General features: G+C 56.6%; 6 protein-coding genes across 6 annotated transcripts; 1 reads left to right on the top strand and 5 right to left on the bottom strand.

Moving 5' to 3' along the window:
• VDAG_10460 (amino-acid permease inda1) lies at positions 1-2,020 on the bottom strand (the record flags this gene model as incomplete). Its single annotated transcript, XM_009659665.1, has 4 exons — positions 1-436; positions 491-1,369; positions 1,429-1,724; positions 1,831-2,020. 4 exons carry the CDS (start codon positions 2,018-2,020, stop codon positions 47-49), a joined length of 1,755 nt encoding a protein of 584 aa, XP_009657960.1. The 3' UTR covers positions 1-46.
• Positions 2,021-9,708: 7,688 nt separating this feature from the next.
• Positions 9,709-10,854, bottom strand: VDAG_10459 (anhydro-N-acetylmuramic acid kinase; the record flags this gene model as incomplete). Its single annotated transcript, XM_009659664.1, has 1 exon — positions 9,709-10,854. One exon carries the CDS (start codon positions 10,852-10,854, stop codon positions 9,709-9,711), a length of 1,146 nt encoding a protein of 381 aa, XP_009657959.1.
• A 1,436-nt stretch (positions 10,855-12,290) lies between these two features.
• VDAG_10458 (sugar transporter STL1) lies at positions 12,291-14,024 on the top strand (the record flags this gene model as incomplete). Its single annotated transcript, XM_009659663.1, has 3 exons — positions 12,291-12,574; positions 12,636-13,744; positions 13,816-14,024. The coding sequence occupies 3 exons, from the start codon at positions 12,291-12,293 to the stop codon at positions 14,022-14,024; spliced, it is 1,602 nt and encodes a 533-aa protein (XP_009657958.1).
• Positions 14,025-14,518: 494 nt separating this feature from the next.
• VDAG_10457 (uncharacterized protein) lies at positions 14,519-16,618 on the bottom strand (the record flags this gene model as incomplete). The annotated part of the gene is made up of 4 exons (XM_009659662.1): positions 14,519-15,454; positions 15,518-15,935; positions 16,005-16,446; positions 16,573-16,618. The coding sequence occupies 4 exons, from the start codon at positions 16,616-16,618 to the stop codon at positions 14,519-14,521; spliced, it is 1,842 nt and encodes a 613-aa protein (XP_009657957.1).
• Positions 16,619-17,419: 801 nt separating this feature from the next.
• On the bottom strand, positions 17,420-19,079 carry VDAG_10456 (uncharacterized protein). Its single transcript, XM_009659661.1, has 3 exons — positions 18,896-19,079; positions 18,040-18,841; positions 17,420-17,967 (listed from the first exon to the last, which is right to left on the bottom strand). The coding sequence occupies exons 1-3, from the start codon at positions 19,011-19,013 to the stop codon at positions 17,688-17,690; spliced, it is 1,200 nt and encodes a 399-aa protein (XP_009657956.1). The 5' UTR covers positions 19,014-19,079; the 3' UTR covers positions 17,420-17,687.
• A 1,870-nt stretch (positions 19,080-20,949) lies between these two features.
• Positions 20,950-22,206, bottom strand: VDAG_10455 (cyclin mcs2; the record flags this gene model as incomplete). Its single annotated transcript, XM_009659660.1, has 4 exons — positions 20,950-21,207; positions 21,267-21,545; positions 21,596-21,749; positions 21,818-22,206. The coding sequence occupies 4 exons, from the start codon at positions 22,204-22,206 to the stop codon at positions 20,950-20,952; spliced, it is 1,080 nt and encodes a 359-aa protein (XP_009657955.1).
• Between the last annotated feature and the right edge of the window lie 269 nt (positions 22,207-22,475).

Below are 22,475 nucleotides of genomic sequence, written 5' to 3'. Positions count from 1 at the left end.
CCTCCTCCGTGTAACACCCCTTGATATCAAAGAAAAGAACACGCGCTTAGAAGACGCGAGTGAGGGCGCGGCGCCAAGCAGGCATGGCGGCGACGCGGGCACGGTGGGCGTTGATCTCCTCCCAGTTGTGCTCACGGAGACCAGCATCGAGATCGATCTGGTCAATGGTGAGCCAACCAGTGCGCTTCCAGAAGTAACCGCAGGCCCAGAAGACGAGGACGACGGGAATGGCAAGGCAGGACATGAAGAAGTCCTCAGCAGTGCCGGGGCCGGACTGGCCGTAGGGCATGATGGCAACGAAGATCTGGGCAATCAGGATGACAGCGCAGAGAGTGAGACCCATGTACGAGCCGTAGACACCACCAGCAGCGTGGAAGGGGATCTGGTCGAGCGAGCGACCCTGCCTCTTCCAGGCAGTGCGGAAACGAATGTGGCACTGGGAGGTGTTAGCGTTGGAACAAATGACTGAATAGCGGGAGGCAGAACGTACCAGGCAGATGGAACCCCAGGTGAAGAGAGCGGCCAGGGCGGAAAGGGCAAGGAGCCAGTCAAAGACGACGGAGCCGTGGGCGCCGAGGACAATGTAGGCAAGGCCACCCCAGGCGAGGAGGAAGAGAACAGACACAAGGGGACGGCCCGACTTGTCAACGTAGGTGAAGATCTTAGGGGCGTAACCGGTGTGAGCGAGCGCGGACAGGGTACGCGAGCCGCCATAGACGCAAGAAACACCGATAGAGACGACAGAGATGCAGATGACAACGTTCATGAACGAATCGTAACCCTTAAGACCGGCATCCTTGGCGGCCAGGACGAAGGGAGAAGTGCCCTCAGCGTAGGGGTTCTTGGCGTTGAGGAGACGCTCGTCGCGCGAGGAGACGAGAAGACCGACGAGGGTGAGACCGACAATGTAGAAGAGGGTAATACGCCAGAAGACCTGCTTGACGGCACCAGGAAGGGCTCTGGCAGGGTTCTCAGACTCGGCGGCGGCGAGACCGACAAGCTCAGAGCCGGCGTAGGAGAAGGCGGCAGTGACGAAAACGGAGCAGAAGCCCTTGAAGCCGTTCTGGAACGCACCAGGATCGCGCCAGTAGATGTCGCCGTGGTACTCGTCAAACTTGTAGCCCTTGGGACCACCACCGCAGATGAGAACGACAGCAACGATCATGAAGATGACGATGGCGGCGAGCTTGAAGCAAGAGCTCCAGAACTCCTCCTCAGCGTAACCCAGAGTGCCGAAGATGTTGACGATGATGATAACAACCCAGAAAACAGTGATCCAGACAGCGTCGCTAATTTCCTTATTCCAGTACTTGACGGTGAAAGAGCAGACAGTAAGTTCGAGAGGCAGGACAATCAACCATTGGAAGACCTGGCGCAAGGCGTTTAGTCAAAATGTATCAACAGACAATTGAAGCACGAAGAACTTACGTAGTTCCAGCCCATGGCGAAACCCCAAGAAGGATCGATGAAGCGGGTAGACAGAGTGTAGAAACCACCAGAGACAGGGTACATAACAGCGAGCTCGCCGAGGGCGTGGATGACGTTGAAGATCATGACACCGGCGATGGAGAAGCAGATGAGGACAGAACCGGGACCACCCTTAACAAAGGCGCTACCGGAGCCGACGAAGAAACCAGCACCGATGGAACCGCCGATGGCAATCATGTGCAAGTGACGGGTCTTCATGGAGCGATCGAGCTCGACGTCGCCGGTACCGAAGTCACCTAGGCGTTGTGTCAGTCGGGGTTCGAGGTCTCAAACAGCGGAGGGTGGGAACGTAGGCCGAGTGGGAGAAGCGGCCCGAGGCCGGCGGAGGAGGTCTGTACATACGGCGAGTGAAGGAGCGGAGGTTGAGACCGTTACGGGTCATGAAGTCCTGCTCACGGAAATCCTTGGGGACGTTGCCGTCGCCGGCGTAAGGGCGATTGCTCTCGAGCTTGTCGGCGTCGAGACCCATGGGGTCATCGACGGTGGGGGGCGCGGCCGTGGCCACGCCGAGGGCGGTCTCCTTCATCGACATTGTTGCGCTCAGTCGGTGTTGAGCTTGGGGTTGGTGATTTGGTGAGGGTTGAAAGAAGGAATGCACCTCAGGGCCGAAGAAGGGAGGACAGAGCTGGGCTGAGGGGGGGGGAAAGAAGAGAGGTGACGAGAGAGGCGGAAGGGCAGTCTTTTATGAAAGTGCAGGTGCGAACATCCGTCTGCTCTTGCTGCTGCCGCGACTCCTGGGATTGCTGGTGCTGCTCCCGCTCCTGGTCTTGGGTCTAGGTCGAAGACCGGGGGGGGGGCAGCCGAAGGCAAGAACACGCCGGGAAGGTACAGTGCAACAATGGGAGCTACTTGGTCGCTGGCTGCGTCCGGCCGCCTTCCATGCATGGAAGGATTCCAGTGTCGCCGTATCAGGGGCGTGGCGCTGATTGGCTCACTAGGGGGTGCTCACCCTGGCTCCCCTTATCCCCCAGGTGCCCCCAGCCCACCCAAACACAGCACCAAGAGCACCTTACTTAGTGGGTCCTCTAGCCAGTGGTGACCTGTCTGCTTTGCCAGTTGGGCTGGGCAGAACACCCACTCGGTCCTGGTTCCTGTGGGAGGGGCAGCTGCGACGTGCACCAGTGCGGCAAGCGAGAGGTGCCCCAACATCAACCCTGCATTGGCAGGTGCTCCTTCCCATCCCGGCACCGGCTCGAGACTTGGCTCGTCCTCGTATCCCTGTCGCCCAAGCCCTCGAGAAGGGTCCGGCCCCAGCTCGATCGATCCACCCGACAACAACGGCAGGCGCAGAGTCGCGCAGCCTGGGCCCCACAGCCTGTATGCCTAGGAGCTGCTTTCCAGAAAGGGCAGGTGCGAGCGCGGTCGAAATTGGCTGGAGCTGCCGCCAAGTGATTAGCTGCTACACGGCCCACCACCAACCAGCACCTGCTTCCGGAGTCTTGGCTACCTAAGGTACCCACCCAGGCCACCTTACCACCTTACCAACACCACCCAGTTGCTCTGGCCTGGTCTTGCTGGGCTTTTGCCTCTTACGCACCCCCTCCCCTTTCAACTGCCACTGAATTCCTTGTCAGTCTGCAGTCCACCCAGGTAACTCTGACTGCCTTGCAGTTGCCCGGCCCTCTGCCGCGACGCGACTTTAATTGGCCAGGCGTGGAGGGGCATGCTTTCCCCACGCAGATAACGGAGCCGCCTATCGCCCATGGGACGGCGATTGATTCGTTGGGGCTTGCTGATGCCAAGGCTGGGATTGAGCACCTGTGCGACTCTATGCCCCATTTCCCAATCTCTGGCAGGCCTCAGCGACTCGTCGAGTGGCTCGGTTGCGCACATCGCCATCGGTGCATCTCTGGTATCATTCGCCATTCATACTGAACTGATTTGCCTTTTCCCCCCCTCTCCCTTCACGACACCCCTCACTTTGGCGTCAGGTCGTCGCTCCCCCTCAGCCGATCCTATCCTATCTTAGCAGCTAAGGTAGATATCCCAAACCACATACCTAACATAGGTAGGTAGGTGGTGCCTTCAACGGCCATGTGGCTTGGTGGCTGACTTCTATTTCTTGCCTCTGCCCATGCTTGGATCTTTTTGGCGAACAAGTGACACTGGGTAGGTTCAGGCAGGTGTGCCACAACAAACGGCATGACCTCAACGGCTGCTGGCATGCATCCCGCATTCCTCAGGCCCCCAAACTACCCACAAGACGCCGAAACGATCATGAGGAGTGCTGTGCTGCAGGCTTACGGGGGCTCTCATTCCCATGGTCATCTCGTCTCGTCTCGTCTCGTCCGCGTCCTCGTCCTCTCATTTTTCGTGCATGAATGATGCCGCATTCGGGAGAATGCAAGGTTAAGCAAACCATCTCAAGCCTGTCGCCACTCGCGCATCCTGCAGACTACTCATTCATCAGCCGTTGGTCGTGCGTTTGCAGCTGCCCGAGCTTGGCTTTTTTTTTTCTCGACTTTTCCATGTGGGATGGAGGGCCAAGCTGCTGATCACGGACCCAAGTTTACCTACCTAAGGTACCTAGGTACCTACCTAGGTAGTGACGAGTGTGTGCGTCCTACCGGTACCCGCGTATCGTAACGAAGACTGGTGGCCGTTGGGCGATGTGGTATGATTTGCCTCTTAGGGGGGTGCTTTCTCTGGGTGGACGACCCTCCAACAGTTCGGCTCCTTCGGGGAGGAGGCTTTTGGCCCCCTACTGATTGTATGCCCATTGCCTCAATCATCAGGTAGTGCATCATCCCGGGCAAGTCCTTAGCAGCCTTGTCACATCAGTCCTCCCCCTTCGCCCTTTCCGTTGCTATGCCTCTCCCCATCCCAACCCAAGTTACCTACCCTATGGTACGTACCTCTCTTGTTCGATCAGGGTTCCTTGTGCCAGACGATCTTCCCAAGTGCATAATGGCTTGCCACCACAGAACCACAAGCGTGATGCGATCACGACGGTTCTTGCGTCTTGTTCGGTCATGCCCATTGCCCCCATCTTTTCGCATCCGGCCCCATCCGTTCATCCCCAGACTTTCCAGACAACCAGGTCCTACCTTATTCCTCCGCACGATCCATTCCTCGTTGTTCTTACGGAATCGCGTGGTGGTCTAAAATGCGGAGTGCGTATTGCGTGGTCATGAAAACAGCTGAAACCGTGCGAGACAGGTCTCGCGATGACCAACCTTACGTACAAGATGACAGGGACCCGAAGGCATCATTGGCCCGACCCCAGACCCGCGGGCTCTCCCGCCCTGGTAGTGGTGGCGTCAATTCGTGCCTCCTACTTCGAGACCACTCTGATCATTGTCCGCTTGTGACCTTCGAAAACAAACCACGGCCATTGATTGATCGACGAAACTTGTCCATCCGAGTAGGCAGGGGGGGAGTGGTCAAGGTGGTGCACAAGGCGGCCCCAGCCTCGCCCAGCTGACAATCGAAAGCTTCTTGTCGTTGACACACACTCACGTACACACACACACACACGCACAAAGATGAGTACATACCGCCCCTGACCTCGTCAGCCCTGGCGGGGCACCGCATGGAGTCTCGGGGAGAGCGCGGATCGATGAAGCTCATTCGCAAACTTCCCGAAGCATGTGAGATAGACGCGTTCTCGACGTCGCTCATCGCCCGAGCCGCCTGGCCAGGATAGGAGATTGCTCAAGTACCGCGACGCGCCCGCTGGGGCCCAGAATCAATCCTCGGGCCCGGCACGGCGGGCGGCGATAGGAATAGCTTCTAGGGCCTGCACCGGAGTAGGAGTCAGTCTGCAGGAAAAGCGGCCGGGTCCCCTTTCGTCTCGTGTTGGCCATCGTGCCGAATACAGGCAGGTAGGTACAGTAAGTGCTTCAATAAGGTTTCAATTGACGGGTCATCCATGCACGTATCGCCATGCCCTCTCATCCTGCCTTAGGGTGGTCCTTGGATGCCTAGTACAGCGCGCGCCAGCGACGCCGCGGGGCGCTATTTCGATTCTTGGAATTCGAGGTTGGCGGCGACACGAGCGAGCTCGAGAACAGCAGGTGCTTAGCGACTTCGCCGCATCGTCAAAGCCAAATGAGCCGCGCTGTCGTCGCTGTGATGGGCCCATGGTGAGCATTTGCCCATCTCACCCTTACCCCTCCGATCGTTTCGCTAGCGCATCCAGATGGATCGCTGGGGGTCTTGCCACAGCCAAGATACCTTGTCTCCTTCCGTTTGCGACTCACGACCCCGTAATTGGCGTCTGGTTCGGAAGGCGAAGAGGGGGGTTGCGCGATGGCCTGTTCGGGCTCAATCTCCGAGAGCAGGGAGGGGAGGGGAGGGGGGGGGGTCAGTGCTGGCGTGTCTCGCGTCGTGTCTCTATCTTGCGCACTGGGGGAAAGCTACATTACCTTGGCGTTTCGTGACTGCGATTCGTGCTTCTGTCCTCTGTGACTGTCACTTGATAACCAATGCTGACGCTGACAGGCTGAAAGGTTCTTTTTCTTGCTATCCTGTGCCCCTCCAGCTTGGCCCATGACTGGTCACAGTATTCGAGACCTTGCGATGAAGACAGCCCTGGGACGAGGGCGATGAGGTGATACTGCATGAACCAGGTGAACGCTGCCCACGTCGATTGGAACTCTAGATAAGCTTGACAGCTTCGTGTGGTTGGTTGGGCAAAGTTGTTTCGAACGGTGTCGCCGATGCTGTTCGTCGATGGCATGACTGGTTTCTGCCTCACACTTTGGCTTTTGCCTCGACGACGCGAGTACCTCGACACTTCCAATGAGCTTCAGCTGTCCGACAAGGCGGGCAGGGAGGCGAGAGACAGTGCTGAGGATTTGCGCCGCACGCCGCTACTGGCCCTAAGATTGGATAGCATCACGACCATTCGTCGACGACATGGCTTCCCCACACCGTCAGGCTTCTCGAAGGCTTCCAGCCGTGCGCCGCCCGCAGGCCTACAGATCCACCCAAGGCTCCTCTTCGTTAGCGGCCGCTGGCTCATGCTGTGGTGGTGTTCTTAGCAAATCGTCTGATTTTGGTGGTGTTGGCGCCGCTCCCTCACACGTTCCTCTCACGGACAGATAGCTCCTCCCATCTGAGGACACCGTCTCAACTCAGCGACGCCACTGGCAGTCGATGGGCTCTCTTTCGTCCGACTTGGTGCCCTCCATGATCCCGACTGTTCGGAGGCTTTCTTTTCCTTGTCGTCCTTAAGCCTCCTGCTGCCGATCGGCTGGCAGCGGCCCATGCATTCCGTCTGACTGACTCCCACCATCACCACCAGAGACAATGCGGCCGACGCCCAACGAATCTTGACATCAGATCGAGGTAGCCACAGAACCAACAAAACAACGGCAAACAGCCACAGGTTCGTTCTGTTTGACGCGCCAAGACTCGAATCCGGGGCTAGAGAGGCCGCCGCCTATTAACCTTCTTTTTTGGATCTGGCACCGCCGTGGGCCTGAATCCGTGACTCGCCCCTGGCCAGCCCCTGTTCTGTCCGGGTGTGCTGACCAAGAGCCAGGAGGGCAGCTGGTTGGAGCTGAGCCTCGAGGCGCTATCACGTGTCGTTTCCTGTTGTCAACGATTGCTCTAGCTTCGGTCACGAGCTGAACCTGAACATCTTGTTTGACCGCGCCGCATCCTCGGACCACAATCGTGCCACGCCGTCTTGCCCCTCGTTGCTCAGCGAGGGCATTTGATCAGATACATCATCATTGGGCAGAGAAAACGGGCTTCCGCTTCTTGCTTCCTTCGTCGTCCTCTCTCTGGCGCGACTCCGACAATTCCTTTGTCAATCGCCTGTCGCTGATTTCTCCCCCGCCCATTTCGTATCTTCGGCTCGCCGGCTTCACTATAGCAACACCACGCTCGTGGCTGACTCGCGCCTCAGGAACGCTCCGGCCAACTCCCTGCGGTCTAGACTTCAGGTCATTCGCGCCGCTTGATAACCACACCTCATGGCTTGACAAGGCCCTCTTTGAGTTGGGTTTTCATGTGTCAACGGCATCTCAGCATTGAAACTCCGTCTGGGGAAACAAGCTTTTGACGCAGGCAAATGAGTAACCTCAGTATCGGCGCAAATCGGCGAACTGAATCGCGCATTATCGATACTCAAGACCGTCTGCGAGCCAGCCGCGAGCCAGCATTACGTGGGAGATGTACTTCTGGAGGCATCATTCTGCGGGCGAGCCACCCTGCGCCCTCTCGAGGCGCACGCGAGAACGGCATTTTGGTTGCATCCTTAGCTCGGCAAGGTTGCGGAAATTTCCCTCAGGCCCGGCCTCGGACGTTGCAATGACCATTCTCAAAAGTTTCCGTTGATTGTATGCTTCAGCCGTACAGCAACAGCATTCCCTAGCAGATAATCTCAACGATAGCCTGTGGGCCGAGTCAGAACAGATATCAGGCCTGTCAAGCATTACGCAACAATCGGCTTGAGATGCCGGGTTACAGCTCCGCCTGGAGACAATTGTCAGGCGCATCTACTTGAAAGACGCCATTGCTGCGGTTTCGACTCGTGAACGTGGTTGTCGATATGTCGTTCTAGGGGGTATATGTTGGAGATGGCTGCGTGACTGACATTCGTGCGACGAGGACCGAAACATTACCATCCGAACTAGCGCCCGCACAATGTTCCTCGCTCCGGGTCGAGTCCGAGGAGGAAGATTTCAGCGGAGGCGCTTCGCATGTTGCCGTCTCCCTCGCAAGTGCGACTTGCTCCGCCGATTCTGAAGGGATCATGTAGAAGGGAGCGAACAAATCTGACGGCTGATGCTCCGGCTATCCGATTATCCCGAAAGACAGTACCAGTAGCAAGGCGAGCACCTCGGCTCGCCTATGGTGTGCACCATTTAGTCACGTAATTAGTTATAATCCCAAGCATCACAACCGAGATCGTTCGCTTGGGGTTCCTGGCTGCCGATGAGTGCGGTCGCTGAGCATATCCGTGGCAACGTCGGAAGTGCAGCGCCTTCTTTGTCATAGATTCCTCGACAAATGTTAAGGTTTTAACCGATTGTGCCACCATCCAGGGAGGTCCAATAACCCTGGCTAAGTGATGCCGGTCAGAATGAGTCGTACACTTGCTTGAGCTGTGCTATTGCGAATCAAGTACTCGCATGCCTGGTTCAAGTAGGATGGCGCCGGTTGGTTCCGTTTAGAGACCATGCGTCTTGGGCCAACAGCCTGATATCGAGGCTTTTCGGGATCGTCATAATGCTGGCAGGTCAAGCCGAATTGCGATGAGACTTGGCGAGACGTTGGTTTACGTCAAGTTTGTCCGCGTAACAGCGTTCCTCCAGACCCGCACCCTTGAGTGGATTGTGGGCGCTCGACACTCGCAAATATGACGACATCAGAGGGCACTGTTGACCTGCGGGCCAAGCCACAGAACGACTTCATCCTCTTCGTTGTGGGTGACTTTGGCCCCTGACGACCCGTCAGACAGAGACAATGCTATAAGCCGTTTTGATACGGGCCGGCGATTGATATTTCATGGCAGACATAGGCAGTTCATTCGATACTGAAAGTTTTGGTTGTACTTTGGGTATTTGTAGGTCATAGATTGAGCAACTGTATTTGCGTTGGCTCTTAGTGGCCTCGTCGTTGACTTGAGAGGTCCATACTCCATCATGTCAATTACTTCCAAGGTATGATATCACATAGATTTAATGTGAGTAGAAGCTTGGAGGCCATCGGATATAATAGAGGTAGAACCTCTTGTTCTACCTCTTGTCTCCAGTGGTAGAACCTCTTGTCTCCAGAGGTAGAACCTCTTGTCTCAAGTTCATTACGCAGATATCAGCATCTGGAAACGCTTCACTACTCGAGGAAATATGCAACTGAGTAATAGCGTTTAGAAATTCCTCCATCACTGTGTGTGTACCGCTGATTATTTACCAGCACATGATATATCAGGTTGAAAGAGTTGCTACTGGCTCTTCTCGCATTCTTGGACGATTTACGAAGGAGTAGGCTCATACATCAATACCTTGGTTTGAAGCCGTAGACTGGTAACAAGGAATTGGTCAGAGCCATACTTAGTCTATCCATCGACCATAACTTATTTGATCAAGGGAACGACACTTTATTTTAAAAACCTGCTGTCGTTCGAAAAGTAGATAGCTGTCGAACGCTCTCTTCCTCTAATTTCAAAAACGTTCTCGCCCAGCACTGCCATGTAAATTGATACGATACCCTAAATGAGATAAGACGGCCGTAGATGAAGTTATCGCTATCACGGGTCATAATTCATCACCACTGATTATCAAATACCTTGCCGTCCACATGGTTGACCATCGCAGTCACCCACGACAGCTCCTCCCGCCCAGCTCCAAACGCCATGCCCTTGCTCATGACCTTGCGGTAATTCTCACCAGGGTTCACCTTGCCCAGAACATATGGTCTTCTCGTCTCCACACGGTCAGGCACAGGGATGCTCCGCCCAACAATGGCCTCCATGCCCTGCCAGGCAAATGTGACGGCCTCCTTCGCACCGCCAGGGATGCCCGCGTCATCGAGCATGAACATCTTGACACCAGGCAGCTGCTCCTTCATATAGTCCGTAATGTTGGGGTTATACGCGCCACCGCCGCACATGAAGACTTCGTCCACCTGGCGCCCACCGGGCTGGTACCGTCGCCAGTGGTCAACAATGGCCTGTGACGTGATCCTCGTGACCGTCGCGACAACATCATCCGGAGACAGGCCGAGTGCCTCGGCGTCACGGATCAAATCATCTGCCAGCGTGTCACGGAAGACCTCCCGTCCCGTCGTCTTGGGCGGATCCCACGAGAAGTACGGTATGGACTTAAGGAAATCATCGACGAGAGGCTGGCATACAGTTCCGCGCTTCCCCATCTCACCGTCGCGGTCATACTCCATCGCGCCCGCCGTGTAATGTCTGACCACAGCGTCAATGAGGGCATTTCCCGGCCCAGTATCAAAGTCAAAGGCGTGCTCAGGTCCCTCGGGTGGGATGAAGCACACGTTGGCGATGCCGCCAATGTTCTGACACGCCCTCAGCTTTCTCGGGTGGTGCAGAAGCAGCGCATCGAAGAAGGCGATCAGCGGGGCGCCCTGACGACCGGCCGACTGATCAGAAACGCGAAAGTCAGTCACGGTAGTGACACCGGTACGGGCCGCGATAATGGTGCCTTCGGCCATGGTAAGAGCCGATTTTGGAACGCCATTCTGTGGCATGCTGGCGAGCCAGATGGTCTGCCCATGAGAGCCGATGGCGTCGAGCGACTTCATATCGACGTTGTTGTCCTCGCAAAACTTCTCGGCCGCCACGGCAAACACCTCGCCGAGCAGGACGTTGACTTCGGATAGTTCCGAGGCGGATGTGCGATCGTGCTTGATTATGTTGAGCACGCGCTTTTTGATCTTGGGATCCATGGGCGTCTCGCCATATTTCAGAAGGGAGAAGTGCACGGGTGACTCGGGCGTCTCCTGACGGAATCGACAGAGCGCGCAGTCGATGCCGTCCTATACAGCGTGTCAGTGCAGTCCTACTGTGTAGGGCTGAATCGATGCGAGATCTAGCCGTCCAGCAGCAAGCAGCAGGGGTGCAATGTTCTCCGCTTGTCGTGGGGTGCCAAGAGCGTCTCTCGGGGCGCTCGGGAACAAAAACCAATGAGCTGATCTTTGGACCAAATGGAACGTGACGATCAGAGATCTGAGACTCACCATGGAGGTTCCGCTATTCATTCCCAGAACAGTCAGGTCCAAGGGCTGGCCTTCAGCCTTGTCGTGGCTGTCAGCGACTATATGCCCGTTCGCATGGCCATTGCTATGTCCATACCCATTCGTCGCTCCAGGCATGATGAGAGGCAGAAGTGCAAATGTCGAAGATGCATTGGCCAATCGATGGGAGTGCCTTGAGACCATCGTCCGACAGGCTGTCTTGCAGGAAGGGCAGTCCTATATACTTTGGCCACCCGGACTTCGGAGTTCAGATGTCTGTCAGACTTCGGAAACAAAACCAGCCCCCGAAGTGTTTCCCCGCAGCTGTCATAACCGTAGCGCGGAAAGATCCGCTGTGCCACAGTCTCACCACTACATCCGGGGCAGATTCTGGCGGTTGTTTGGACGAGAAGGATGATGCAAGCGGAACCGCGTGCATGACCACACCACCGTCGCCGAGTCTCAATTCAAGCAAATGGAAGTCGAAGATGCGGCAAAGCGGCTACAAGCTTAAGAGGATAAAGTTCACTCGATTGCAAAAATACAGCAGCTGTCAATCGTCGCTTAAGCGTCTAAGCGGATACAAACTTCTACTGACTCGCTGGGAAAAGAGAATCCTTTGACAAGTGAGGAAAGGAGAAATTTGTCCCAAGCACCAGGCACGCGGTGGAGCCTATGGTCCGAGGAAAAACAGTCTGGAGACTAAACATGGCGGGGAACACTGCGGAGTGGTGGAGGAACGACAGACATTAAGTACATGACGACACCACATTGAAGCACCTCACTGCCGTTGGGGTTCAGTTTCAGTATCCCTCAACATCCGATGGCACAGGGGCTGGCATCAGCAACGCACATCAGGCGAGGCAGGGTGTTGACCAGGTAGGTGAACGTAAGCCAAGGCGCGGCAGGGCCCAACAGACGCCCGAGCACACCACATTAGAGGACATACCGGCCTGGAATGTATATGAGGGCGCTGCCAGACGACCTGGGAGTGTGAAAAGCGCTAGATCTAGAGGCATCTCCTCATCGACCGGGTCTCTTATCTCACGACAAGACTGGCCATTGGTCTTCTTGGCTGTCACCTGTTCCTCACTCCTCAATCTTGCTCTAATCTTCCGTCTTGAGCTTTGCTCGAGCTCTCCTCAACCATGGGCTACACCACGTGGTGGAAGCGGCTGTCGCCGAGACAGCTGAATATCGCTATCCAGACCTTTTCGGTTATCAGCATCTTCTTTGAAGGCTATGACCAGGGCGTCATGGGTGGCGTCAATGCCTCACCCCGGTACGTCGAGGAGGTTGGCATTGGACTTCCAGACGGTACTGTCACGGATACGCTTCACCAAGGCGGCATTGTCTCCGTATACTACCTGGGATGCATCGCGGGGTGTTTCGCTGGTGGTTGGCTTGCCGATCGCATTGGCCGTATCAACGGGTATGTTTGTAGTGAAAAACTCCGTTCCTCTGCAAGAAAGCCACTGCTGACAGGCTCTCAGTCTCTTCATTGGTTGCATTTTCGCCATAATCGGCGGTGCTCTGCAGGCGGCTGCTCAGTCCAGCAACTTCATAATTGTCGCTCGCGTCATCACGGGCATCGGCACGGGCGCCCTCACAGGCATCACCCCCGTCATGGTGTCCGAAACGTCAACGGCGGAACACCGCGGCGGCTTTCTGGGTTACGTCTTCATTGCTAATTATCTCGGTATCTCAATAGCCTACTGGCTCTCCTTTGGCCTCGCCTTTATTGACGGCGGGTACTCGGACATTCGATGGCGGTTCCAATTGGCCTTTCAATGTCTTCCAGCGCTGCTGCTCTTCCTGGGCATCAAGATATTGCCCGACACGCCCCGGTTTCTCGCTTCCGTCGGCAGATACGATGAGGCCCGCGAAGTCATCGAGCACGTTCGCGGTAATTTCGGCCCCTTGGTCGAACGCGAATTCCTCGAGATCAGGACTGTTGCCGAGGAGAGCACCAAGAGCTCACCTATCGAGTTCATCAAGATCCTGTTCGGCCGCGGACCTAAGCCAGGATACAACCTTGGACAGCGTGCCTGGCTCTGCCTGTTCCTCCAGATCATGGCCTCCTGGACGGGCATCACGGCCGTGACTGCCTACTCGCCCATTCTCCTGTCGCAGGCTGGCTACACCGAGCTGACGCAAAACGGACTGGCTGGTGGCCTCAACACGGTCGGCATCGTGGGCACAATTATCAGCGCCCAGATTGTCGATCGCCTGGGCCGAAGGACCTGCCTCATGGGCGGCGCTCTCGCTCTCTCTGCCGTTAATCTCATCGCCGGTGCCCTCTATGAGGGCTCACGGGCTCATCCGGATCGAGCGTCCCAGTTCGCTCCAGTCGCGGTAGCCATGCTCTTTCTCTTCAACCTCTCGTACGCCGCGACGTGGGGCACCGTCGCATTCTTGATCCCCACGGAAATTTGGTCCTCCGATTTGCGCGCCCAAGGGAACGGATTCGGCATCACGGGCTGGGCCGTCGGTGTTGGCATGACCACGCTGGTGAATCCGATCATGTTTGGCGTCTTGAAGAACTGGACATACTTCTTGTTCGCCGGTCTTAACCTGCTCTGGGTCCCCGTCGTCTTCCTCTGTAAGTGACTCTAACTCAGTCCCCATCACCTAGCCCTGCGCTTCTTGCTGACCAGACATGCTGCTCCCCAGTTTACCCTGAAACATCCGGACGCTCACTGGAATCAATCGATGCTCTCTTCGCAGCCAACAGCATCTTCAACACGAAAATGGAACGCAGCTACATGGCCCACGGCGATGTATTGGCTGAGCGAGGCAATCATGATAACCAAGTGCTGTCGGCAAGCGATAGTGGATCCAAGCCTGGACCTCCTGGGTCGGTCGAGAAGCTGCAGGTTTGATGGAAGAGGGCTAAGCGCGGAACAAAGAACGACAGAAAAGTGTAAGGCGTGAGACAAAAGTTCGGGGGCGACCATCCTAAAAGGCGCCTGAAAACGAGTCATTGGATAGGCTGCGAACCACCGGAACGATAGCGTGTGATACCCTAGTTAAAGCGACGGTGGCTTCGCGACCCTGCGTGGACACCCGCTTTGAGCCTTTGTTGCCACATGTATTTCTTCGTGGCAATGCAACTGCACGTCTGCAACGCTTTGCGTTGTGTTTCAGTCTGCAGTAAGGTTTCCATGTCAATAATGCGTTGAAAGCTCTCCGCGAAAGCCTGTCCGACATCTGCTGGTGCGTCTTGGGTGGCATCTTGTTTTACAGGTATCCTCATGTCGGCCCCGTCTTGCTGGCATTCACAGCGGCGCGCTGCGAAGGGGGGCGTCGCGCGGCTGCGCCGTGGCTGGCTAGTGCCGAGTCTGAATGATATAGCTCTATAAAAATTTCGCCCGTATTACCCAGGGTCTCCAAAGAACGGGAACTGGCTCTGGTACATGTTGAACGACCAATCCCAGTTTTGCAAAAGCTCATCGGGGATCTGGAACTGAGGGGAAATCCCGTCGGGACCAATCGGTGGGTTCTCGGTGCTTGCCGATGCCATAGGCAGCACCTCATGGGGTACCTGCTGACTCACAACCATCTGGCGTCGAGAGACCATGTACGCGTCAATGCGTTCCACTTGTTCGCGAAGCCTGCGTCCGGCACCAGCGCGCTGATGATGGAACGATTCGAGGCTCTCGAGGAGGTCAGCCATGGACAGGAGCAGATCGCGGACGCGCTGGTACGAGCTCTCAGACATGGGGCTCTCCATGACTGATCCCAAGATGTTGCCGATGCCTCCAATGTGATAGATGAGTGGCGTGCTAATGGCTCTCTGGAAGGCTTTTGGCACCTGGTGAAAGATACCCAAGACATCGCTGGCGATGGAGCACTTCTGGTCGAGGTCAACGTTCTTCTCTAGGGAGAGAAGAGCCATACGAAGCAGAGCGAGCGTGGCCTGGATGTTTGCGGCCTGGAAACCAAAGATGTCATGTTCCAAGTGACCTGTAGCCGCGCGAAGGTCCTTAAAGCTGGCTGGCAGGTGAGTGTACATGACATTGATCTGGTCGTTGATCTGCTTGATTGTCTCGGCTGTATCAGGGGCCCGCCCGGCAGCAAAGAGATTGAAGCGTGATGACCGAGTGCGTAGCTTGCAGATGGCATGCTCAAGGATACGGTAGAGATCTGTTGTGAAGTTCCAACCGAGTATCCACGGCTGACTCTGACGCGGCACACCTGGTTCAGGCTGGTCGCCGCTGGGGTAAGCAACTCGGGCATGCGCCTCTTGAAAGTGGATGCAGCCGTCCCACACGATAGAAGTGAAGATGTCCAGAGTGTAGGTGGACCAGTACTGCACATGATTAGCGGTAGATCATACTACACATGCAGGAGAAAGCCTTTGTCAATTTCATACCAAGCGTCGACGTTCCTCAAGTTCCACAGGTGACAAGCCAGGGGGCCAGGTTGCCTCGTCATGCCACTGCCACGTCGCCGTCATGGTGAAATAGTGACCGATGTACATGCGCATGGCATCGATCTTGCCGTCCTGAATGCTTGCGATTGCCAGCAAGGCACACGCGCGAAGAAAGTCAAAGTCCTGCGAATGGAGCAAATCGCCTGGTAGGGTGTCCTGGGCTGCGGAGAGGAACGTCTCAGGCGGCATGGTGAGGAGTTCCTGAGTGTGACTGCCGAGAGAGACGAGGGCACCGTCACGCACCCGAGCCGAGGCGAGCGCGCAGGCGGCCATGACGGAGCAAAAGAAACCGCGGTTGTGGATTTGCTCGTCGGCTGAGAGCCTGCGGTCAACATTCGGGCGGTCGAAGAGAGGAAAGCTGCACCAATTTGTCAGGGTAAAGTCCAACCTCGAGTTGGACGGTTGGACGAGGTGAGTGGCAACTCACATGGGATACACCGTCTCAAAGTAGACGGCCAGCAATTTCCGTACGAGAGGCGACGATGCGTGAGCGAACGCTTTCCAGGCAGGACTCAGCGAAGCGTCCTTCCTGTCGCGAGACACAGCGCCGTTCAGCAATGAAGCGGACACGGGTGGAAGCGGGAGCGGCCGCACAGCTCCTCCATTCAGGTGGCCATTCGGGTGGCCATTCGGGTGGCCATTCAAGGTGCCATAGCGGCCAGGCTGCAACACAGGCTCTGTCGTCGAGTCGGCCGGCGAGGGCGTTGCGGCGTGGGCGAGGCAGCCAGCTCGATTGGCAGCGGCTGCTTTGCCCCTCTTCAGCGGACGCGAAGATTCACACTCGATATCAAAGTCGGCGCAGTTCTGACAGCGATGAGGGTCGCTTTGGCTGGCGCGACACTTGATCCTGCGATGATGGCAGTAATCGCCTATGGTGGGTATGTTAGCCAGGTCATCGTCGACGCGTCTATCAACGCGATACGACTGCCGACGGCGACATGTCACGACACTGTGACCATGAGGGGCATGAAGGGAGTGTCCAGTCAGTCACTCACATGCTTTCGAGACCCGCAGCAAACGCCGAGGACGCGACTCAGACATGGTCACTGCTGTCGATGTACGTGGCGGACAAGACTGGAAACGTCGAGCAAGGATACATTGATGCGGTCAAGCCCAGATCGCACTGCAACTAGCCGTGTTGATGGCTGACAACGACACGAACTGGGATGGCAGATGGTGAAAAGGGTTCCGACGAGGTTGATGAAGGAGACTGTGGCCGACGAAGCGAGAGCTAAAGATACAAAGGATCGAATCGTCCTGATTGGGGTGGGTGGGGTTTCTTCCAAGGTACCTATCTACATGTACATACCTACCTAGGTATGTGACCCAACGTGCAGGTTCGGGCGGGGTTCAGACACCCACTTAGTAAGCCAAGAAGGGTCCTACGGCACTGGCTGCCTGCCTCCCTTGCCAAGCTTGCCTACCCCCCAGCTTAGGTACCTACGTAGGTCCTAAGGTACAGGTGCTTTAGGTAGGCATTTCTTTTCGGTGGCCTGATCATGGAGCAGATGTGCCCCAACAATCTTGTCTCTTTTCTCTTTCTGTCCTCCAGACGACCGTATCTCAGACTTGGCGCATTGAACATGGCGCCATCTGATTCCCCGTTGACGAGACCCATGGTCTGCTTACCTGAGCCGACGAGGCGAAAGCCCATCCTCCTGGGGACCCGCCATCGACGATTGCCGACAAGGATGGCCCCCAACTGAGACAAACACTAGACCAGTTAGCTCGACGCTCGAGCATTCACTCTCCTCTGCCTTCTACATGCTGACAGCAGTGGCTTTATCCCAGCTTGCAGCCTGCCTGGAGTGTCTCGACTGTCATGAGCCCGGATCAACCTACTCCCAAGGTCGGCTGGATGAACCCAGCGCCAATCTGGGATCATCGGGAATCCTCGAGCTCCCCGTTCGTCAAGTTGCATACATCCATTATCGCGTGTGTTCAAAGCACAAACAAAACTTCAATTATCATCTCGTGTATCACGTCTCGTCGTTGGACGTCAGTCGCCGCCGCTACAGACCACCTTGATTACAAACCCCCGATATTACCACCCACACCAAGACTAAGCGCACGATAAGGAACGGATCGGCGGCACAGTAGACAGCCGCGGTTACATGTTGTTGAAGGCAACAACACCAGCGCCGAATAGCGCAGCAACACCCACGGCAGCAGTGCGCATGGGCGCGCCCTCGGTGCTGGTGCTGGTACCGCCGCCGCCCTCGGCGCCAGGGTTGGCGCCGGTGGCGATGGGCGCGGTGGACGTGGGGCCCTCGACGCCCGACGTCAAGGGGTTGGCGCCGCCCGAGACCGTGCTGGCGCCGGTGAAGGCGGGAACAGGGGTCGAGGCCGAAGGGTCGGGCGTGGCGGTGGTGTTGTCCGGGTTGAGGACGCTGAGAACCTGGTTAGAGAGGGCCCGCGATAACAGGGGGCGCTCGAAGAGAGCAAGAGCATGGTAAACTCACTTATTGATAACGTGGACGACACCGTTGCTGATGAGCACGTCCTGGACGACGACCTCGGCAGAGTTGACAAATACGCTTCCGTTGACGACGGAGACCGTAAGCTCGCCCCCACCGAGGGTCTCGAGGGTGGTGTTCTCAATGAGGTCACTGTAGAGGACCTGGCCTGCGACGACGTGGTACTCTAGAATGCTAGCGAGAGCGGACTGGTTCAGTCCATTGTCGCCGCCGACTAGGTTGGCAATGGCAGCGAAGGCCGAGTTGTCGGGAGCAAAGACGGTCAGGTCGCGAGCCTCGCCAAGGGCCTCGCCGACATCAGCACGCTGAACAGCACCGAGAGTAGCTGTGAGGTTGGCGGCGCGCAGGGTGTCGCTAATGTTGAGGGGCAGAGTGAGCACACGGTCAATGATGTGGATGGTGCCACCGGTGAAGTTGAGGTCAGCCTGCTGGACTGTCGAGTTCTCCTTGAGACCCGAGTAGAAGGTGACATCGCTGTCATCACCCTCAGGTGGGATGACCTCGACGCGCTGGCCGCCAGTGACATTGGCATACGTCTCGTTGGTCAGCAGAGTTGGGACGAATAGAGGACCGTCGGCGCCAGTAATGTTGGAGGCGTAGTAAGTTCCATTGAGAATGTGGTACTGCAGAACAGCGAGGATAAGGCCTGGATCGGCAGCAATGGCTGCGGAAGCAGCTGTGTTGTTGAGGAAGGCTTCAAGCGCATCGTTGCTGGGTGCCAGGATGGTAATGTTCTGGGCCTCGCCGAGAGACTGCACAACCTCGTCAGGCAGGGTACCAATGAGTGCTGAGTCTTGTTAGCCCTTTGGTTCAAGGATGGAGGAACATGAGGCAGTCATACTGGTCAGGGATGACAGGGTGTCATTCTGGGACGCCAAAGCCTCCGTCAGGCTAGGCGTATCGCTCTGTGCAAAGACGCCGGTGGCGAGTGCCAAGGGGAGAACGCTCTTGTACAGCATGATGGCTTCTATTGAGCGAATGTGTGATGGGCAAATTGGATAGCTGGCAGTAAGATGGGAACTCTGGGGCGCTACACATGCAACGGGGGTGGTCCAGCTATAAAAGCTTCGGCTGAGCTCGCCAGACAAGCCAGAGCATCCTCAGCTCGGTGTGGTCTAAGGGAGGCATACGTCTAGCACGAGGGAAAATGCTTGGACACAAAAGGTTCGCCTAGGCGTCTTGCCACGCCATCGAGTTCCCGAGAACAAAGCAGGAATCCTGTCTTGCTAGCTGCGACAGGACACGACAACCCGCGGTCGTCATGGCATGGCGAGGAGGACGGCGTAGCCAGTTCGGGCAACAGGTCGTAGTCGATTGGGTGCGCCGGCCGCTCATCCGCTGCGCCAAGCCGATCTTTGACTAAAGTCGACAAGGGTTGAAGCCAGTGATCGGGCGGGGAACGAGCTCGCCAGCAGCTTGGCCGTAGCTTGGTGATGCAAGACCGCCCAGGTGCAGTGCTTCGCAGTGCCGTGATGTGCTTGAGCTTGCACTGCAGCTTGAGCTCCACCATCCGAAAACGGCGGGGCCGAACATGGGGCTTTTCCGGCCTGAGCTCCGGGATCAGTGGGGCAATAGGAATGTTTGATTGAATATCAAAACGACATGTCAAGCGGCATGGCGAAGCTTGCCGACCTCAATTGACCTCATGAATCCTCCAAGAATGCTCAAACTGGTCCTCCTGTGATCTGGCTGGGCGCCATCGGGAAAAACCTGGTTTCCATTGCTCGTTGCCCCGGTCCCGAGCTGCGCGTTCTCGACCGGCTGATTGCACGGCTGATGGTGCAAGTCGAAGTCAATGTCGTCAGTCAGGCCTTAGCGCAACTCGCACAACCACGCCAGAGCAGCTCGCGATCCAAATGGCCCAACCCACTCGCACTTCCCCGCATGACCGCCTCATCTGGATTGGCCGTAGCCCAGACAGCTTGCGACGGCTCGAGAAACACACAGCTCAGCCAAGCCAACCCTAGCTTGCATGGCATGCTGCCATTGGCGTGGTCAGGTCCGTTCAAGCCGTCCAAGGAAAGTAAGTTGTATCCCCGTCGTTTGGCCTCGGCGCCATGCTTGAGCTTAAGGCGAGGCACAAGCTCATCTTTCTAGTGCAGCACCAGCGAGATGCTACGCCGCCTATCTCTTGGAATTCGCCATCGAAATCACCTGTAAGCGGTCGTTATTGCCACCCAGCGCGGTTCTGCCAAGATGCCTTCGAAGTCCTTGGAGGTCCTGAAACATCTCGCGAGGCTTGGCAGGGTGGAATAGGAAGAAGAAATAGCAATGTCGACACCCTCATACGCGTCATCGAACCCAGGATTGCGTTCGTCGTAGAGGTTCATCGCGTTTACTGGCCGAAGCATCATCCCATCCACTAAGGTGCCGCGCCGAGCCGCTTGTGAGAGTCGGGGATTTTGTTAGTCGCGACATTCGGTTGGTCCGATGACCAACAGCGACCCGGGGCACATTGTACATAGGGATTCGTCCTCATCCGTGATGTCGTCTTCGTTTGCGTCGCGCGAGGACCGAGTAGACGGACCGAGCAAGGCATCCCAGCCTTCCAATTGTCTTAGTTCTCGCCACGGGGCGTTTAGCAAGTCTGGATGGAGCAAACGTCCACATATACAATCCTTAAGCCGGATCGAGTTGCTCTATCATCCAGTCCATCAAACTCAATGCCTACCCTAAAGTCCAGAAAAATAAGGGGTATCAGAATTAGCTGTCGAGAACTGAATGTCCACCCTCGAATCCCCTCCGCCCTCACGGACAACGCCTGTGGACTGCCAAAGAACAACCCGCCTTTCCCTCACCACCTGCCCAGCCACTTCCTAGTGCTTACGACGCAACGACTCGAGCAACTAGTCCCCCCCTCTTGCTCTCCCTGTGCTCACAGAGAGCCTCCCTATTTCACAGAGCGCCCCCGAAGACATCGTCCCCGGTCACTTTCCTCCGTTTCGTGTCCCTGTCAAGTCCTCCAAGGGGCATGCCAAGTGCGCCCCCATCCAGCCCAGGCTTGCTTCCCTTGCGCACCTCCTTCTCCTTTGCCGTCGCCGAGGCGGCTGCCTCCCGCCTCGCCTTCTGCAGGGCGACGAGATCCGCGCGATCGGGGTCCCTGCACTTCTTGAGTTTCTTAACCAGCGGTCGTATCAATTTCATGCTCTCGGGCTTGATACTGTTAGCGAACTGCGGACCATCACACGTCTTGTGGCGCGAGGGGGCCTCACCGTTCCCCAGTAGTCCTGCATTCTTTCGGGCAGCTCTGTGGACAGCAGTTCCTTGCAGGCACGGACCGCTGCCGTGAGCTTGGCCTTAACTTCCAAGGCATCGCCAGACGCTTTTGCAAATGTGTCATCGAGAATCGTATCGCACAGCCCTTCGTCGGCGAGAGAGAGAGCTGCCAGCATGATTTGACTGGGTGTGTAGTGGAAGTAGGCGTCGGTGACAAGAGAACTAAACTTGAGGATCTCGCGTGCTCTCTGATGGGCAGCATCGATTCGAGAGGTCTACCAGCGGTCAGCAAGACATGACTACCTCGGGACTTCCCCCTCCTTACCTTGATGTCGCTGTGCCGCCTCAATTCAAGAATCGTGCCCTCGAGCCCGCGGAAAGGGTGTCGCACGTCAAAGGCGAACCGAATGCCCTGACACAGGAGGAACTCGCCGGCGAGAATCTCCTCCTCGGTCGTGTTGGGGAACTTGTCTGCCAGCCTGGTCCCGTCAGCAACCTCGAAGCAGGACCGTTGCTGGGTGTATCCGAGGTACAAGACAAGACTCACTTTGACAGCTTTGCAAAGTACCCCTCAGCCTTGCCCCCAAAGAACAAACACGTCTTCAACAAATCCGTCGGCGGATACGTCATGACGGAATTCGTTATGTAGAACCTCCTCAGGAACACGGCAGCGGTGGCGCGTATCTCGGTCGGCAGGTCGCAAAAGATGGCCGCGCGGATCAATTCGACCGTAAAGAACTTGAGCAGTACAGTTTCTTCGGCGGCAGTCAGGAATTCGGGCAGCGGGTCTTCGGGCTTCGTTTCGCGCAGGCGTGTGCTGATCTGCTGCGCGGCGAGCGCGTTTGTCTTCTCGCGAAGGTCGGCCAGTTTGGGTGATGGATAAGACCAGAGGCGAAACTGGCTGGAGAGCCGGTAGCGCGCATCTTCTGTCGCCATTATGGCTGGATGGCGGGCAGTGAATGTGAACTTCAAACAGTGGGAATCATAGAAAAGCAGGTCTAGAAAGAGTGTTCTGTATTAGTTGCTAACCAGAGGTTGGATACTGAAGACGACGTTGGAGCTTCCACCTTTGCCAACCCTTGACTCGCTCTCAGATAAGCCGACGATAAGCTGTGGGGTCCAATCACGTGCAGTAGGTAGATGACTGTCGAAGCTTCACTTGCACCACCGCGTCTTTCGTCGTGATGAGCACACAGGCTGTTCCA

This window comes from Verticillium dahliae, genomic scaffold, assembly GCF_000150675.1.
Source record: "Verticillium dahliae VdLs.17 supercont1.40 genomic scaffold, whole genome shotgun sequence".
In the NCBI taxonomy this organism is placed as follows: Eukaryota; Fungi; Ascomycota; class Sordariomycetes; order Glomerellales; family Plectosphaerellaceae; genus Verticillium; species Verticillium dahliae.
Note: the sequence above shows the minus strand (reverse complement) of the source record. Positions and strands in the feature narration are given on the sequence as shown.